The 20,768-nt window shown below is 39.3% G+C and overlaps 1 protein-coding gene across 1 annotated transcript in view; it reads left to right on the forward strand.

The window, feature by feature from the left end:
• COL19A1 (collagen type XIX alpha 1 chain) overlaps positions 1-20,768 on the forward strand; it is a 299,548-nt gene that overhangs the window by 201,223 nt on the left and 77,557 nt on the right. Inside the window, exon 16 of the mRNA XM_008684899.2 lies at positions 1,527-1,580. Within this exon, the coding sequence (XP_008683121.1) occupies positions 1,527-1,580 (54 nt within the window). The remainder of the gene's footprint in view (positions 1-1,526; positions 1,581-20,768) is intronic.

The raw sequence follows: 20,768 nt of genomic DNA on the forward strand, positions 1-20,768 counted from the left end.
GATTGTTGGTAAAAACAGCTGCTGTTTTTATATGAACTCTTGATGGGGTGCATTTAACTTCCCATCAACAGTGCAAGCATTTCCCACGCAATCATAGTGTGGTATGTGCTTACTTCTCTCCCAAAGTTTACTCCGCTGGTTTAACTGGCCTTGGACTTCCTACCCCACTCCCAGCCTAGACAAAAACCGGAGAGAGGAAGCTACTTTGTCTGACACTTTCAGAGCAAGAAAATTAGCAAATGAAATGGGCCTTTCTGTGTTTATGTTTACAGTTCTTACCCCCAAAAACGTTGAAAGATTAACCCAATACTTTTACTTTGTCAGTAGCAACAAGTCTTAATGTGTATTAATATACTGCCAATATGATAATAAAATAATTATTAACAATGAAGTAGAGTGACTGTATTTATAAATCATGCTCAGAGGGGCACCTGGGTGGCTCAGTTGGTTAAGTGTCTGACTCTTGATTTCGGCTCAGATCACGATCTCAAGGTCCTGAGATGGAGCCCTGCATCAGGCTCCAGGCCCCACCTTCAGGTTCTATCTCTCTCTGCCCTCCCTCTGCCCTTCCCCCCGCCCCGTTCCCATGCTCTTTCTAAAAAATAAAAAATTAAAATAAAACATGCTCAGAAAATGCTTCTCATTCAAAATGTATGCTTTCAATACTTAGGCTTACATCCTTCTATTAGAAAAGGAAAAATTTTTAAAGTAAGTTTATAAAAAAACCTAAGTGCCCTTAAATGATATTAGATACACAGTCACCTAGAGATGTTAGCACAATCTTATTTTTCTAACTCTTGCAATAATTTAGCTAGTGGTGAACTTGGGAAAGTTAACATTCAATGCAATGGTGAAGATTAATAAGCAAGGGGTATTTATTTTAGTTTACTTAAAAAATAGCTTAACCATCCAAAGGGATGAAAAGAGCTAGTTGATGTGCTTTATACAATACATAAAATTATGGTATAGCTTAGGGTAGTGCTTTTCACACTTTAGTGAGCATAAGAGTGACCTGAAATGGTTTTAAAATGCAGATGCGTGACTTCCTTCCCCAGAGATTCTAAACCAGTAAGTCTAGGACGAAGTTCCAGATTATGCATTTGTAACACCCAATCTCACCCTCGGGTTACCCCGATGAAATTACAGTTCAGACCATTCTTTGAGAAATACCAATTTAAGATGACAAATGCAGGTTTTATTGCATCCAAAACCATAGAATTGTCAGATGAAATGCCAATCTTAGATCATCTTTCACATACTTTATATTATTTGACTACAGTATCAAGGCAGACAGCATTTAAAGGACTGCTCATACGTTCAGGTTTATTCATTCCAGGCACTATTTTTCTCCTGTTGGTCATTAAAATTTGGCCTGTAGCTTTTAGATTTCATTGATGTTTAAAGGTCGGGTAGGCTTGGAATTAATTTTTAATTTTTACTGTCTTTAAAATGGCCATTTAATATTGTCTCATCTAAAAGCAAAAAGGCATCAGAGTATTTATTGTCTGTTTCTCTTTGGTTTCCAGGGAAGACGAGGAAAAACAGGTCCTCCAGGAAAACCAGGCCCCCCAGGACCGCCTGTGAGTAAACAGTAGGATGACTGTTCTTTAGGAGAGCCCCTCTTTCTTTCTGTGTATTTATCTATGGATTATTTTACTCCCCTGTAGCTAATTTCCATCTTTCTACTGTTTAAAATGGTTATACTCCTGGGACACCTGGGCAGCTCAGTCGGTTAAGCGTTGAACTCTTGGTTTCAATTCAGGTCATGATCTCAGGGTTGTGAGATCGAACCCCTGTTGGGCTTCATGCTGGGCATGGAGTCAGCTTGAGATTCTCTTTCTCTCCCTCCCCTGTTGTCCCTCCCCCCACTCACTTGATCTCTTTCTCTCTCACTCTCTGTCAAATAAATAAATCTTTAAAAATAAAAATAAAATAAAATGATTATACTCCCTACACCTCCCACCACCACACAAACCACGAGGTAAGGGAGGCAAGTAGCTGTCTGCACACCTCACCCACGTCTTTCTTACATGGACAGGAACCACTGTACTGTCTGCACGAGCACCCTAAGCCAAGTCTCCAAGCAGATGAATCCTCATCTGAGCCTACCTGGCTCCATTTCCTCGGTTTCTTAATGTCCAGGGTGGTAGTAAGTTAGATATCTGGAGAAGCATGTCTACTTTTCTTGATATAACTGTTTTGTTAGTAGAATTTCGTAGAATGCTGTTGCTGAACAGAGCTATAAAGATCTTCTAACCAATTAGCTCATATTTTTCTTTACCCCAAGCCTCGAGAAAATGTATTCCTTTTCTTGTGGCTCTGCCAACCCTTCAACCCGTCAGAGTCTGATTTGTGTCCAGGCTACTCTAATGGCGCTGTTCTCTCTATGGTCACCAGTAATCTCAGAGGCATGCAATTCCCTGGGCGCTGATCCGGCTTCATCTGATTTCACTGCTCTATAGGAATTTACAGGGGTGCCTGCTCTCTCCTTGAAACTCCCAATTCTCTCAGTGCAGAGATATTGATATTTTTTTCTCCTACCTCTGGGGCCAACCTTTTTCGTCTCCATTACCAGTGTTCCCTCCTCTCCTATCTATATGTTGCACCCATTAAACATTTCCAGTTTTTTTCATTTCAACCCAGACATTCCTCCTGCGTTCCAGGCTCATACACTCCCACTGCCTGCTCACTGTCTCCACTTATAGGTCTCCTACACATTACAAAAGTAGCATGTTCCCAAACTAAACTCTAGAAATAATTCTAGATTTTCTTTCTCTCCCTCACTGTCCATATCCAAACAGTTCCTAAATCATGTCCATCCTACCTCCGGATAGATCACGAATCCATCTCCTCTCTTTCCTCATTGCCACTGCCTTCGTTTGGCCCTTGTCACTCTGTATCCGTATTTTAGTAGCCGTCTCAGAGAGGGGCTCATTGCCTCTACCGTCTACGAGCGGAGTAATATTTCTCAGTGATAACTCAGACTGTGTGACCCTTTGGCTTGAAATTCTAATAGCTTCCCTCTCCTTCAAGATGGATTCTGCATCTTCTACATGTCATTCTGGGCCCTTCTTAGACGGCCCTTGACTTCTCTTTTCCCATCCTCCTCTATGCCCTTTTTTCGTTTGTAACCTGTAGTGTCATCTTCCCTTACTATCTCAAAAATGCCATCTTTGTGCATCTAGAGGCCTAAGTAAGCTCTCCTCTGTCCAGGACTCATCTTGACCTCAGCTTTCCTGCATAGCCTTTGTCAGCACTCTCAGCGTGTGAGGTGTCATCGTCTGTGACCCTTGCAATCAATACCTCCCGCACTGAAGTGGCACAGGGCGCTGTGCTTGTTCTGTTATTTTCTTTATAGGCCTGCCTGCTGCCCTGCAATTTTTTTGAACTTACTTAATGAACGAGTAAACAAATGAATATATTTTGTAGATAAGAAAATGAAAACCAGAAAGTAAGTGGCTTTTTAAAGACCAGAACCACCGTCCACCACCGCTAGAGGGCTCCAGACCTAGCACCCTAGGAATTTCTTAGGATGTGGTCAGGGGTGGGTGTGCCAGAAATGAACAAGGTTGCCTGCCATCCTGTCATTGATTTCATTTCATCCACTTTCGCCATTCCAGTGAATCGTTCTGTTAGCAATGTACTGGTGTCAATGGATAGTGATTATAAAAGCAGGTGGGGAAAAAAGAGGCATAAATTGGGGACCTGGAAGCCATTCTTTAAAGGAATTAGCTTTGTTGATTTTTATTCCAAATTTTCTGGCAAAACAGAGAACGCGTTGTAAGATTTGCAATAATTGTCTTGTGCTATAAAGAAGAAAAGCTGGTGAATGCGGACAGGCAAGATTAGACCTTCATGTAGCTTTCTAAACATCCGATACTGCTTTTAAAACTGGATAATTGTCTCAAAGGAGGAATTTGAATGATGAAGGCTTTTGTGACAAGCCTGCCAAATATCTAGGAAAGAAGATTACTCCAAGTCCTGGAATGAGTTCTCAACTATAGATCAACTGAGTTTACTGAAGAATTTAGAAGATTAAGAAGTATGCGATTCTATGAAAGAATTTATAATGCTCAATTCCACCAGTTTTAGTTTATTGCCAGAGCGTTTGGGGAAGAGAGGTACTTATTTTATTTCAAGTATTGGATTTAGAATTTCAACTCAGCTATGAGTCTGATACAGTGTTTGTTAAATCCTGAGTCACAGTATTTAAAAGAAAGGTGGTTTATTATCTTTTGTGATATAACAAAACACCGATTATGATAAAATATTGTAAAATAACCTACTACAAAAATAAGGGGGAAAATCCATGAAAAAAGAAAAGGTTTTTATTCATAGGTCAGCTTTTGTTTTAAAAGAAAAGGTCTCAAATAGCTCATTTTCTGTTTAGGAATTGTGGTTTATGGAAATTCTTTGTCTTTTTGATTCTGGGATAACTCCTCCAGTTGACTAAAATATCTTTTCTCTAATACAAGTATTATCAAAACTTTATGTTGGGGTACGGTTTTCATCCCGTTTTGGATCTTTGAAGTTGTTCAGATGATAGGTTGAAGGGATGACCATACCAGCATGTTGCAAAAAAATCTTGGGAGGCACCTACTCATGCTTATAGGACTTAGCCAAGGGCAGCATTGCAAGGGAAGGCAATCGTCATGTTTAATTTTTCTGAACATAGTGTATTTTAGCAAGAGGACTGTTGTTTCTCTAATGGGTAGAAATAAACAGAGTTCTTCGAAAGCAGTCCTTTTAAGATCATATTAATTCATATCTTAAGAAAATGAGCTTATAAAAACATCGACCTGTTCCTAATTTACATTGTTAAGCAATTTCACAAACATTTATTTAAGACCTACCATGTACGTAATACTCTGTTAGGAGCAGGGCTTACAAAAATGAATAAGATATTGTCCTTGTCCTCTGGGGATTCAAGTTTAGTTTACAGAAAAGTGAACAAAGGAAGAGAATTAGAAAAGATAGTGATCGAGATGGTTTCCTTCAGGAATTGACAACTGACGCGTAAAAATTGCGCTCTAAAAAAAGAAGGAATTCCTGCCAGTTACAACAACATGAATGAACCTGGAGGGCATTTTGCTAAGTGAACTAAGCCAGTCACGGAAGGGCAAAGACTGCATGATTCCACTCAGATAAGATCTCTAAAATGGTCACACTTAGAGAAGCAGAGAACACAATAGTGGTTGCCGGGGCTAGGGGAAATGGGAGTTGTTATTCAATAGGTATAAAGTTTCGGTTTTGCAGATGAAGACATTCTAGAGATCTGCTGCACCACATCCTGCCTGTGGAGTATCCTGCACAGTATCGCGCGTTTTGAAGTTTGTTAAGAGTATAGATCTCATATTAGGTGTTCTTACCACAAAACAAAACAAAACAAACACCTAAGGGAGGCAAGGAAACTCTGGGCAGTGTTGGATATGACAATTACCTTGATTGTGATGAGAGTATCACAGATGTTTTCAGGTGTCCAAAGTCATCAAATTGTACACATTACATATGTTCAGTTGTTTGTATATCAATTATACCTCCATAAAACTTTTGAAAAAAAGAGTTGGAAAGGAACCGTCCAGTAAAACACATAGAGGGAAAGGAGAGAGCACACTGAGATTGGCTGGCGGAGGAAAGCAGCCTGAGCAAACAGAGTACTGCCGCCGGGGGAAGTGGGGACGGGCGGGCAGCCCACGCAGTTCTGAGACGAAGAGCGCGAGGCCAGCACTGACATGTGGAGCCCTGCCAGGGTCCTGGTGAACCTCACATGAAGCCCCATGAGTCGGGTGAAGCTACGAAAATTTGTGGAGAGTTCTTAATGGGGCGTCCCATGGCCAGAGTTCATTGATGACGTCCCTCTAGTGGCAGGCATGGTGGAGTTGGAGTGTTGAGCGTAGGCAAGATTCACTGTGGCTGTCATAGTATTTACTGTTTTTTAAGGTATGGGCAGAGCTTTTTTTTTTTTTTTTTTTAAATCTCTTTTGGATGTCCCATGGAGCCATTTGTATTTTATGACAATCTATATATAGCTTAGGCAATATCCCAGTATTTATGGACATACTTAGTTCAAAATGTTGTTGTTTTTCATTTATTTGTCTTTTTCAACATTGTACCCTATGTGAAAGGAGCCCTACTTCACAGGAGGAAGGAGGGTAACGGGAGAAAGAAGGAAAGGTTGGTCAAGGTGGAAATCTTTCTGAGATTTAGAGATGGTGTACGACTCACCCTAGTGGCTTGCATGTGAGATTCCTAAAGCACATGTTCGAATTTCTTGACAAAATGAAATAATTTTAAAATATTAATTTTGTCTCTCTTATCAAACAGTAATCGAATAATATGTAATATCCCCGAAGTGAGTGAACGGTACGTAATTTCAGCATGTATGTTTGAGCCATTAGCCTTTAGAAAAGTTAGGGAGAAACAACTTTATTCTGATCAGTGTGATTGTCTAAAAAGCACCACGATGGCATGGATCCTTTGATGACAAGCATACTTAGCTCAATTTCTTCAAGAAAATGTTTTTCCCTTTGGGGTTTTAGAGATGTTCCCTAAATCAAAGGTAGTGTTGTTATTTAAAGGAATAACAATGAAGATTTTAAAAAATAGAACTGAGAGAAATTTTTAATGGCCTGAAGCAACTCAAATAATTGAAACATTTTAACCAGTCCTTCTAGTTAACAATTTTTTGTTCTGAAGTCAAATTTGTATTTTCTTACTTTCTTAAGAAACATTTGTACCAAAAAGGTACATTTTTTACAAAGAACAATTTCCTACAACTTTCCATTTAGCATGTAAAGGAGAACCATTTTCCCCCTTAGAAAGTATATTTCCTAGGGGAAAAAAATTCCAATAATTGACTATTTACTAAAAGTAGACCTATCGAACTACTGTTATTAAATTGTCTTTATGAATTAGTGTTTCATCAAAGTCATATATATTTCTCCAATTTAGTTCCCATATTTACTTTTTTTTAACATTTTATCTATTTGGAGAGAGAGAGAGAGAGAGGACGGGCAGAAGGAAAAGGAGAAAGAGAATCTCAAGCAGACTCCGCATTAAGAGTAGAGCCCAACGTGGGGCTTGATCTTACAACTCTGAGATCACGACCTGAGCCAAAATCAAAAGTCAGACACTTAGCCAACTGAGCCACCCAGGCACCCCTACTTCCCTATATTTAATAGCAATTTTTACTCTGAGGAAGATGTAGTTGAAATTCACATACGTATATTCTGCATAAAATAAGATTATTCCGAATCAAAATACTTGTAATTGAGGAGCAGCTAAACTGGCTAACAGAGCTAGCCACAACCCTTTATGATGAACATATTTTTTTATAAAATATTAGTCCTGGGGCACCTGCGTGGCTCAGTTGGTTAAGCGACTGCCTTCGGCTCAAGTCATGATCCTCGGGCCCTGGGATCGAGCCCCACATCAGGCTCCCCCTGCTCTGCAGGGAGCCTGCTTCTCCCTCTCCCTCTGCCTGCCACTCCACCTGCTTGTGCGCTCCCTCTCTCTCTATCAAATAAATAAATAAAATCTTTAAAAATAAAACAAAATATTAGTCCAATTTCCTGTTAACAGGCAGAGCCGATCTTACCTATGCAAAGGGAAAAGTTCTCAAGTTCTCCCAAGTAACTTCTGCCATCTTGTTTTGAATGACTAACTCTTCATTGGCGGGAAACCATCAAGCAGAGATGTTTTAGGTTGATAATACCTGCAAATACACTATGCTGGAGAGCAGCTTTTCAGAGAAGAAGCATGAGAGCATTAAGTATCTCCCCAGGGAAAGAAATAATACTAACTCCTGAGGAAGCAGGTTCAAAAGAAAGGAATGATCACGAGAGTTTGTTGTAATACTTGCTCTGCAGGAGGCACTCCACTGCCAGTGCCTTGTGTGATCCCCACAATGGTGCTGAGATGTAGAAACGGTCCCATTTTATAATAGGATAAGGGATGCTTAGAAACGTCCAGTAACGTGCCCAGGTTCACACAAGTGTAAGTGGGGGAACCAGAAGTGAAACCCAGGAGCTGATCTCTAAACCCACCTTTATTTCACTGGATCACAGATGTGAGAGACAAGCTTCTGATTTACAATTTGACTAGGATCAGCCTTATTTAGACATTATACACAGAACACGGTTTGATTTTCTCATGTACTCCATAGCACTACAGTGCCTCGGGACAGCGGGATAGTGAAGAAGATTGCGAGGTACCCAGTCCTCCTCACTAGTGTGTCCTCAGGCAATTCACTTGACGTTTCCATGGCTCAGTTTCCTTTTCTGTAAGTTTGAAATGGTAGTACCTACCTCATCAGCTTCTCACAGTTGGTGGGAGAAATCAATGCCACATATGAGAAGATCTTTCTTGCAAATGAAAAGCTCTATCTAAGTATAACTGAGATCCATTACTATTATTCTGAACATCCAGGCCCACATATAGTATTGTAGATAGAAGAGACTGTCTTGCATCTGCAATTGAACCACTACATTTTTTCCCCTTTTTATAAATTTCCCAAAATCCAGTTTGCAAAAATGTGAATGTCTTTCAATGACTTGCTAAAATGAAAGATCACGAGCTCTACATAAATGTGTAAAGCTTATTTTACATACATAAATCTACTCATGAAGAGAGATGAAGGTTACTTATAGTCAGGTAATAATAATGGGGTCTAAGTATTCAGTGGTGGTTTTTTTTTTCTCTTCTGATTTACAGCCTCTTCCTTGCTTGTGGGACTTGTTCATCCAGGATCTGAGCTGTTGCATTTTATTAGTTGTGATGTTCTCTAAGTCTCAATTACTATCCCTCACACTCTAATAAAAATTTCTCTTTTTCTTTAAAGCCTTCCAGTTATCTGCATAGCATAAGCAGTGGAAAATCGTGGCCTTGTGTTATGATAATGAGACTTGGAAAGTCTCAAGACTTGAAATGCCTTAGTTTATTTCAAAGTGTTCTGGTTTTCAGTTCCTTTAGAAAAGAGAGGAAAGCAGCTGGAAATGAGGCGGAGCAGGAGGGAAAGCAGGAGAATTTAACTAATGAGCCATTAAGGGAAGTATGTATTAGCCCACCCATTTGACATTAACTTTACTTCTCATTCATCATCACTGTAAAAGTGTTTATTAAAAACCACATTAATTTTAAAATGTGTTATTATTTCTTTCTGTTACAGGCAGCGCTCTTGACTCCCTTTCATTTTTTTCCCCTGGCATTGTTTTTGTGCATTGTTTCATTATTGCAGTATGAGAATTGAGCAGTGGGCTCAAATGTGTCACATTTCAGTGCATGGCAATTTATGTTGAAAACAGAAATTGCAAGGAATTTGTAACGTGGGGCAGCAGCTCCCTCTACTGTTTCCACTGGAAAAGCTCTAAGCAAAGAATGAGACCTCATAGCCTTTGGAGGGTTCAAGCTATGGAAATTTTCAGTGTTTGAGGATTAATTTTAAATCTACGTGATTTTCAAAATTATTTTCAGGGGTGTTTTTTGCATTTTATGCTTATCCTATACTTTAAATACAAATGTTATTTCATCCGCAGTCACTTTCTATATGAATTTGATATACTCTTGAAGTGAAAACCCTTAGCTCATGGATATCTAAAATGTCCATCTACTGTACAATGCTGATAAAACTCTACAGTGATCATTTTGCGGGAGCTGACTCCAATGAAATTTATGCTTCTTTTCTAAAACCACAATATGATTTAAAACAAATACAACCGTGTTATTTCTGTTTTAGTTTTAACCTCAGTATGAAAGAACTTCTTTTACCTTGAAAGCATGAGTCATTGCACAGTTTGAAAGTTAGGTTTGTACTGCCTTATTCACAGTTAAAAGAGTAATCTAGGGTGTAATATTGAATTCATTTATTCAACAAATACTGATCCTGTATGAGTCACTATTACAAATATTGAGCATACAGAAATTTCAAAAGAAAATGGGTAGCAACAAAAACAAGCTACAGACAAGGTCTTTCCCTTTAGTAACTTACACTTGATTGTGTAAGATTGGGGGTAGCCGTGGTTAGTAAGAAATTCAACAGATAGCAGAACAATTTCAGTTTAATAGGAGGTGATACAGGGGAACAAACTGGGCAATGTAAAAGTGATTTGGAAGAGTTGTTACTCTAGTTAAAATGGTCCAGGTGGCATCTTTGAGCATTTAGATGACATTACTTGAGAAGGAGCTAGCCCATGAGGGTCAGAGCAAGATCTTTCCAACCAGAAAGACCAGGATGTGCAAAGGGCCTGAGGTGGGAATGAGCTTGATGTATCTAATGAACATAAAGGAGCTAGGAGAAAAACAGTGCCAGAAAAGAAAAAGATGCTTCCTTTCTGGTACTTTATGGGTTGGGTCAGATGAATAATCATAACAATGACGATATATGCCCTCAAACACCATAGACCTGACGGCTTTCTGCACTGTGTCCTGTTATCCGTCCATTTGGATCTTCTATCCCCAACTTTATTGGCTATGAACTGAGAACTCAAGGTGCAAAGTTATTGTTTTCAGCATACAGCAAGACCCACCTCCAAAACAAGTTAGTACCCAAATTCATTTTGGACTACTTCATAAAGTGGATGACAAGAAATGTCTGATTTTCAACATTTGATTTCTGGCTAAAGCACCCTGTATGTGACTATATACATTTTGAGGCTCATCGTGTCTAAATGGGAATCCAGTTCGTATTCTCAACACCCCTTTTAGAAACCTTGAACTGATCAGAGTTTTAGCATGTTTCTCAGTTTTCCTTTCAGCAAAAAACCTCAGTCTCTTTGGTGTATGAAATGGCTAAAGGCCATGTACTATAATGATAATCTCTTCAGAGAAAATGAACCTAACCATTTATTTGAGTCAACGGGAATGGTAATTTCACTTCTTAATAAAAATAAGATGACTTCCTCAGATTTAAAAATAAAGACACATAAGACTTATAGAGTGGAGACCGATAGGACCAGTTAATCATTTTTATTGCCCTTGTCCCTCCACTGGGGTCATGGTCCCAGACAAAACAGCTGTTGCCACATTGCTAAAATTCCAGTGTCACCTTGTGTGGCCACAGAATGCATGGACTTTCGTGTGAGGCAGCTGGGGTTTCAGGTTGAGAATTTGAAAACTTGCACTTGGGTTCAATTCCCCAATTACTTCTCTTTTTCTGTCCCTCTGACCAGCAGCGGGAGGACATTATTAGCTACTTTCTGACTTCCTCAGTTTTTTGCTAATAACAGCTACAATCTGGAGGAAAAGGATTTTATCTTCTTAGAGCCACTGACTCTTTTCATCTTGGATCATGTTATTGAAACCAACTATTAGGACTTCTGAACTGACAGGCATTGTGTATTGCAATGATAGGATAAGATATTTGATATCCTTCATATATGATCATTAAATTTGCTGTTCGTTGGGCCAGTGCATGGATAAGTGCTATTTCTTTGTGGTGGATAAACATTACCATTTTAATAAATCTGATTGGCTTTTGAGCGGTATTCAGAAAGGGAGGCTGGTTTCCTAAATAATCTTACAGTTTGTATTTGATGATATCGTTTCCAAAAAGTATCTCCATACTGTATTTAATTTTACCACGGTATGACTCTGTGAGGTGGGCAAGACAAGATTATCACCATTTTAATAAGAACAAAGCTCTAGGTCTTGGGAAGTAGGGGCTCACCTAACTCCATGCAGTCCATTTTCTCTGCACAGCTACTACCCTGTCGGAAAACAGTTTGGGCCAAAGGTGGCTAGAGAAGCAACAAGTTTGCAGCATCACTTGGGCGGACCTGAAACATGGAAGGAAATATGGTAGAAAATAAGACTTGAGGGGGCTTCAGCTATATCTGTAATTTCATGAAAAAGTAAAGAGATCTGAAGCAAATATGGCAAATGGTTAGAATCTGACAACGTTGGATTGTGGCTTCATAAGAATTTATCATTTTCTGTTCTATCCTTTTCAGGATGCTTGAAATATTCCAAATTTATTTTAAGAAAAAGGAAAACCATCCTCTGGGTGAGGTTAATATTAGGGTAATATCACCAGTAACTTCCCTGGCCTAGAGTGTCAGCATCTTCTCTTTTGCCTAAAATCCTTTGTAGGAGACTAAATATTTTAAAAATAAAATCATTATTTTTTTTCTAGAACTTCACTGAATGTACCCTTTGTAACCATGGGGTTCAGTTGAGTCAAAAATCATCATCTGTCGATTTATCATTCCTACCACCTATAGATCAGAGAGAAACCTTGATGTCACACATTTGAGTTGAAGCGGAGACTATAATCGTGCTGAAGTAAAACTTACAGATTGTTCGTTTTGCTTTTGCCAGAGCTCTCCAGAATGTCCCCAACTATTGGGATTTTGCACCAGCTCTTGGCCTCTGTGTAACTTGGCAGTGCATAAGCCAGTGCCATCAGCCTGGTTATCTTAAGTCCCAGCAGTTTGCCTTTGAAATCGCATTTTCTCTGCATAGGCAGCGTTGTCATCCTACCAACGCTTTTAAAGAGAGGGAATGTTATCACTTAATTACATAAAGGAAAATGCAAAGCATTGATAGGTACAGGCTGTGTAAGCCAACTTTCCTCCTGCTTTGATTCCCAGGGTCACACGAGGGGGTGGAGGCACACTCTTCTCCAGGTACAGTTTTTGTTGGTGGTAAGCTTTGGGGGACGCCACTAGATACAAATAATATGTTTCACACACCTCCATTCTTACTAGTTTTCATACCCCTGTGGTTTTTATCACCTTGTGCTGGGTCAATGATGTTGTTTCTGTGGGGTGGCAAGCCGCTCTCAATATTCCTGCTGCTGCTTATATTGGAGGGAGCTGACAAATGATATTTTCCCTTTTGCAGGACATACTGGGGAGAGATGAGTATGAAACATTTTATGGATGGATAAGCAGAATAGCAGTGTTGGGGAGGAATCATTATTTTTCTAACCATTGTGCCATGGAAATCAGTCAGAAATGTCCCACACCATCAATAATGCAGTGGGCTTTATACCAATTAGGTTGATTTGTTTCATGGTGTCAGGCAAAAAGAAGCTCCTTTGCAAATGATTTTTGTCTCCCTTGGAAAATAAAGTGTTAAAAACTTATGAGCTTCATAGCATAGTTTAGAAAATCTGCTTTTATGAAATGGGTTAATTATACCCATTGAATGCATTCACTGTCACAGTCTCATCCTCCCACTCCTGTTCCAAAATGACAAGTAAAACCAGGGACTGTGCAATTTTGGAAAACAATCAGGTCACATATTGAGTATTTTGCTTATTCATACAACCATAAACTGCCTATGCTTGAGTTCCCTCAATTACACAGCTCAGTATGCAGGCCAGAAGAGACAAGCCCAGCTCAAGTGGGCACTTCCTGGAATACACAGAGGAATGAGTTTGAAAAATGTCCAAAGTGGCAGATGTGAAAAATTCTCATTCAAGATCCAGAAGCTGCTTTTGCTGCAATTCCTCACCTGTTAATCGCACTGCTTCTGAACTTCTGAACCAGGGATGCTGGCAATATCTTAGACTGAGACACTTAGGAGCTATTGATCTTTCAGAGTATGGTGAGGGTATATGCCACTGCAGTGGGGGAAACTGGCTCAGACAAGAGAAGATGGATCGTATGGAGCACAGGGTTGCTCAGAATTTCCAGACATTCACCAAGAATGAACGTGTGGCTGCTGGCTTCTGACAAAAGTATTACTTTCATTTGAGGATGTCCCCAAAAGATGTCCTTGATGAATGCTTAAACCAGTGTATTGTTGTATCACTTAAATGCTTCAGATTTCGAGAATGCTAATACACAGATCTCTCTTCCACAACAAATACAATGGCACTATTGTAGTCTTATTTGAAGGGTATTTCATTTTCTCTGCTAAGTGTGACAACTTTCCCATGACTGTTCTTCACCGCAATTTCACGCTCGTAGAATTTCAGCCTATCAAAATCATCTCCAAGCAATATAACTCTCTTGGTTAGTTCATCTTTTCCCACCAACTATGACCATTTTTACTTCTCCTTTTCTTCTATCATCCCATAAATACTAGGACTCATTTGGTGTCATTTGAATTTCAAAAGTTACTTAAGATTCTGATTACCATTGCTTGCTTGCTTTCTTCCTTCAGAAATCTCCCTCTCTTGATCTCTCACTAATCTAAGCCCTCCATGATTTTAACATTTCTTGTGTCTGTATGTGGTTCCTCTCTCTTCTCCTTACCCTTCTTCCATTCTGGTCACTTTCCTCTTGATCTCGTCTTGTCATCCAAGTCTTTGAAGATGTGTATCTACACTGTGTCTCAGAGCTCTCTCTGCTTGGCCCTTACTGATTCTGTATCTCATTAAGGCATTCTGTGATCTTTTATCATTGAATTCCCTACTTGATCCTTACAACCAGCTTTAATATAATTGACATTTTATTTTCCTATCTGGCCTCCCTCTCACTGTGAAACAGATAAAGGAAAGTGTTAAAATATCAAAGCTATGAGGTCAGTGTGACTTGGGTTGGAATCTGACTCTTATCCACTAGGTGTGTGACCTTGTGGATAGGTAAGATAACTTTTTGTTATATGTAAAATAAGGATAATGCCTACCTCACTGGATTGTTGTAAGAGTGAAATGCAATAATATATGTCCCTGCCACACAATTACTAGTTTCAAAGCCTAACTATTTTTATTTATTAATATTATTATCATTATCTTATTTTATCATTCTCTGCCATCTGCTTATTATTTTCATCTTTCTTTCCCTGGATTTCATCCAGGGCCTGCCATTTCTGAAGCAAAAGTGTTGAGACTTTGCCCACTTCGTACATTATCATTCTCATGTAACTTTTTCTTCTATCTGCTTCGCTCCTACCCTGTTTTTCCCTGTTCAAGTCTTTACAGAGTAAACTTCATCTAAGAATGTTAACCTAAGTATATTCATTGACATATTAGTCATCCAAAAAAACACAGTAGATCAATTTTCAGTGTGGATGGAAACATCTATTTAAGGATGAGGACACTTTTGGTTTCATGATTGCATCTTTGTGTGTTGGCCAAATAAATGAAATATGTCCCGATTTACTTGAAACCTGAGTTTTCCCTGAGCTTATTCTCACTGAGTCCTCACCTCTCACAACCAAAGTTAATCTTAAGACTTAGCACAAAAGAAGTAACTCCATTCCCCAGAAACTGGTTCCAGAAAGCAAGCCCTGGGTTGATGGTGGTGTAAGCAAAGAACCAGCCTCCAGGGTCTTCATCCTCCTTTTTCTGTACCCCTTCCTCTTTTGATGCTGTCTTCGCCTGTCCCTACTCCCCAAGTACCATCCCCTTCCCTCTTCCCCTTCTCTGTCCCATTCAGTTTGCTCTCAGGAAATATAATAAATGATTCATAAGAATATATTAGAATGGAACAACTCTTAGACATGGTTCTACCATTTGCTTATTGTGTGATTTAGGGGGAAAATCTCTCCACTTTTGCATGTTAGATGAAGAATATAATAATATCCTATACCCTCTTCAGTTATTATAAGAATCACATAAGATAACATGTTTTGTAATCACATCACCCTGCCATCCAAGAAAAATATGAAAACAAATTTAGAATTACCCAGAGTTGTATAAATATGAAACGTTAGTATTACATCTCCCAGGACCATTTGCATTTGAGCTGGTGATAAAACCCAAACAAATAAATCACACTTTCTCTATGAAGTTTTAGGAATAAACCAGAAAGTGGGTGAGATATTCTCAGAAATAAGAGCTCCTTTCCAGGAACCTTAAATTTTACCCACTACATACAATCTGGCCACATTCCCCTTGTAATCCCAAAAAGGAGAGCTTGAGGAACCTATGTTGAAATGTAAACATAGTAGAAACACTCAGTGAATCTTCTCCTGGCTTCAGAAATCATTATTGTGCAGTTTGAAAGTTTTCAGACATTTCAAGGAGTGGGGGTGTAGGAGTGTTGATATCTTATTAGTCACTAAAAATTTATAGCAGACGCATTCTCAGAAAAATAATCCACTATAAAATTATAACTGTGTAACTTACATAATTAAATCCCAAGAGACAATGAAAAAAACTTTCATTTAGAGCAAATATTTAAGATAAATAAGAGCTCCTGTGTTTAAAAGAAAGAGGAATTTATTTCTCAAATATTTTCTATCTAAAGAATATTATTGATCTTTCTCTCAGAGTTAGGATACAACTTTCTATGTTGTAATTCTGTTCAAAAATCCATCCATAAGCTCTTTTCTACTTAACTGGAGCTCACTGCAGCTTTGTTTTTAATTATTTGGCCAGATTCTTAGATTAATCTAAATCTGTTGGCCCTATCTTCTATGAGTTTGGAAGCAGCAAGACTTCTGCTAGGTTCGCTACCATTGCTAACTGAAACCAAAACCAACAAGCAAGAAGTTGGCTTTCCCCTCACATCTATTCTTGGAGAAATAATAATTCTATTGAATTCAGCAAACCTTGGTGAAGACAGGAGGGCTACTATGTACCACATCCTGAGTTATGATGAGATACAAAGACTGAAACTCTTGTTTCATTCCAACAGGGAAGCAGATGTACACAGCCCCCATAATCAGTGTAAATGTGCTTGATATATACTAAGTTTTACATAATATTATAGATGTAAATATATAAGAGAAAACATTCGCTTTTCCAGCAATTACTATATATTGAAATATGCTTTGTCTTACCATTCCTATGAATGAGTTTAGGCTTCCTGATGATATTTTTTTTTAATACCAAGGGAAAAATAATTACAGTTCTCTGTCTTTTCCACCAGCTATTAGAAACTGAAAATATTTCTTGAAAATTAGTCCAAATGACTTTCCAATAACGGGCTTTCTATCTGTCCTTATTGCAAAGCTATTTTTTAACATGTTTTTGAAGATCGTTGATTAGAACAGCTTTCCTCACAGAGGCTTTGGTATTTCGAAGGTTGTAACTGAAATTAATTGGAAACCCACAGGGCCAGAAGGCAGTTGTTATAAAACCTGAAAATATGTATTTGTGAATCCTGAAAGGAGCCCCTAATAAGAGATTGAACAGCTATGGGGCATGGAGATAAGGGGCACCCAGATGGCTCAAGAAGGATTAGTCAGCAGTGATGAAGAACTAAAGGATGCTTTTAGAGAAAAGGAAAAAACGGGAAGTGGTTCAGGAGGGAGGATGGGAGAGGAGGCAGAGTAACTGCGGAGCCATGGAGATTTTGATTCAGAATACGAGGGGGTGATAAAGCTGAATCAAAAGGTCTTAGCCCTGACTTGCATAGAGAGCTTACACCAAAGACCAGGGAAAGGAAAAAAAAAAAAAAAGGGCATAATTAGGGTTCTTTGAGCTCTGTGTACTGCATGAGCTGAAAAAAAAAAAAAAAAAAAAAAAAAAAACTAGAGCCAAGACCAGGTCTGAAGAGTGTGGTTTTTAACACAGAACTCTGGCCATCTTTTAAACTTGGGGAATCTGTAGCCGAAATGGAAATCTACTCAGGTGGTGATAATGCAAACAGCTCATTATTTTCACACTATGCCTTTGATGACGCTGGTGTCAGACATCACGATACTTCTGTGTTTCCCACCTCTAGCAAGATTTTAGTAAAAACAAACAAACCAGAAAAACTTTAAGTGCTATAAACTATTGCTGAGAGAATATGCTCCTAAATTGAATGTAGCATTAATTCACTTCATCACACCAGGTATGGTTCTTTGCAGTAGAAAACACCACCAGGATCTCTACCCGTACCAGGTTTATAGACCTCCCAGGTAATCACATAGGAGCCCAGTTGGGATCTGAACAAGTGTGTCTCCCTGGAGTTCATGAGCATTTTAAAGCTGCTCTGTAATTGTGACTCATCACATTAACCAAAATGTCCTATGTCTCCCAACCCAATACAGGTAGAATGGAGAAGAGATGCATTAAAGATAGACATTGTATAGCCATAATTTCTGTGTAGCTATGTATAGGTCACTATCATGAGAAAGATATTGGGACATTTTTTTCTTTCCATAATCCTTCAACTGCTTTCCTAGTGGCATTAGCATTAGCCGAAGCTGACATGGTCTCCATGGCTAGCCTTCATTCTCCACTGGGCCTTGGTCATCTAAGCAACTCCTTGACGAGTCTTCATAAATGCAGACCTTAGAGAAAGTGACCTCTCAAGTGTCCTAGAGCATCTACTAACAGCATGTGGCGCCAGGAGACCTGTCACTTAGCACAAGTCTTTAACTTCTCCTTCCTCAGAGTTGATTGATAGCCCGTAAGACTGACAGCTCTTACTAAACTTGGAAACAAATGACTCATTGGATCTTTTCCAGCCATGCATTGTACCAGAATAGAAAAGAGGAAAATAGCACATCTCTTGGGGATGGGGCTCTAGGACAGCCAATTCTAAGACCCCAGGGTTTGTGTTGGTCTTCTAACAGTCAAGAGAGAGTTGCTCTGGACATTTATATGCATAGTGTTTCTCTTACCCTCACTCTTCCCACCTTGATTGAGGTGGTTTATTTTGCCAGTTTCAGAACAACCCGGGGAGCCGTCGCCAGGTAGGCTGCAGTCAGGGCAGAGGTAAACTGCCCGAGGACTCTCCACTGGCGTCTTCTTTCAGTCACTGCACGGTTTCTTTAGCCTTCAGGGAGAATTTGTGTAAAGGACTGCCTTCAGGGTAGACAGTTAGCTGTAAATCTCTGTTACATTAAACCTAGGATCTGTGATACCCAGAGTATCCTACTGACTAAAAGAACAAGAAAGAAAATGTCATCATAAATGCTCATCGGTAGATTAGGTAGTAGAGCCTAAAACTTCAGATCGACCCCATTTGGAGCAATATTTTGTGGATACGACAATTTATGGCAAGAATAGAACATATAAAAATGGGGAAGTAACTTTTATAGGCTATTAATCTGAATCATACTGTTCAAACTTTCTATTGGCCAGGACTCTGTTCATTGAGCTGTGCTTCTGCTATTGATTTTAGAAGGAGAAGCAGCACTGAGCCCTCCTGCCCTACCCCCAGGGGTACGCTCAACAGCAAGATCAGGATCCTGAATGAGGAATGTGTTCTGGGTTTATGTAATACAGCTATACACTGGGAGCAGATAACCAGTCTGTAGAAGATCAGGCCTAATTCTCACCCAATTTTTCCCTCCCATTATTTTTACTATTCTCATCCATCCACGTGCTACCTGTTCTGTGCCATGTAACCCCTACCACACTGTTTGCTCTCCTGTTTATTTTTCCATACTGCCTTCCAGAGTTCCCTCAAAGGCTCCCACCTTTTATGTTCTCTGACTACCTGCTCTCCCAACCTCTGCAAACAAAGATAAGATGCATTTTGAGTGTAGCTGTGGGTGGAATTTGGGGGAATATTTAGGCATAATATCCCTATCATGGGTTGTAAGAATGTATGAAGATAGATGGGAGATGAAAAGAATAGTTCAAGGGGCCTCCTTCATCCATGTAGTGAGACTACATCTAAAGACAAAGAGCTCACATCTTCCCTCCTGCACCAGTCACAGTGCTGGCTCATAAAAAGTGCTAAGAAAAGTTCTGTTGATTTTTTTTTCAATTTCAGTATGTTAAGTAGAACATGGAAGAGTAATCACCCAATATTCTCTAGGGCACAGTCAACATAAAAAAAAAAAATGATTACAAAATTACTTTAGACTGTGAGTGTGCTTTTAAGTTAAGATAGGAGAGTAGATGAGAACTGAGTTTGGGTCCAGGCTGCCTATGTTAAATGTTAGCCCTGCCACTTACCAATGGTGTGACCTTGGGCCAGTTAACAATTTCTTCTTCTTTTTTTTTTAAAGATTTTATTTATTTATTTGACAGAGATAGAGACAGCCAGCGAGAGAGGGAACACAAGCAGGGGGAGTGGGAGAGGAAGAAGCAGGCTCCTAGCAGAGGACCCTGATGTGGGGCTCGATCCCATAACTCCGGGATCACGCCCTGAGCCGAAGGCAGACGCTTAACCACTGTGCCACCCAGGCGCCCCCAGTTAACAATTTCTAACCCTCATTTCCTATATCTTTGAATAGGAAATAATGATGGTATTTACTGCTCAATGTCACTTAGGGATTAAATGAGTTAATCCACACAAAATCTCTGGTAGAATGCCTGGCACACAGTAAGTACGCTATAAATGTTTTCTATTCTTATTTAATTGATTCTTCTGGCTCTGTTTGAGAGACTGTATTATCCTGCTATATTTGGGAGCCCTAATTATTAATACTTTCAATGAGGATGAATGTGTATGAAGCTAAATTTATCCACCACATCACTATTCTTTGATCTCATTGGCCTTATTATCAACACACGTTCACCATTCACCAAATGCCTACTATGCATATATTCATAAGCCACCTGTCGATGCTACTACAATATGATACCGAAAATTTCTCCTTGCCACATTGTATAGCTGCAGAAAGATCAATGTGTGAGGAATCTCGTGCTTCCTGATTTTCAAGAATGAGTTTTTAATTTGCATCTTCTTGGCTAGAAACTTTTCGTGACAACTCCCAACCCAATGATTGCTTTCCTCATTACTTCATCTCACTGACCTAGAATACACAATGCTGGCTGATAGAAAAAGAACGGGGAAAAAATATAGTGCCATGAGAATTCTTTTCTGACATTAGCTCTGTTTTTATTTCAGCAAGGTAACAGCATCGTTTGTCTTTCCAATCATACTCAGCTCCGTTACTCGTGAGGCCTATTATTTTCTCAAGAGTTATATCAAACTGCTTCCAGACATCCATCATTGCATCATTGTGTCCTCTGCATTTAGTGGCACAAT

This window comes from Ursus maritimus, unplaced genomic scaffold (assembly GCF_017311325.1).
Source record: "Ursus maritimus isolate PB19 unplaced genomic scaffold, ASM1731132v1 scaffold_29, whole genome shotgun sequence".
Classification (NCBI taxonomy): domain Eukaryota; kingdom Metazoa; phylum Chordata; class Mammalia; order Carnivora; family Ursidae; genus Ursus; species Ursus maritimus.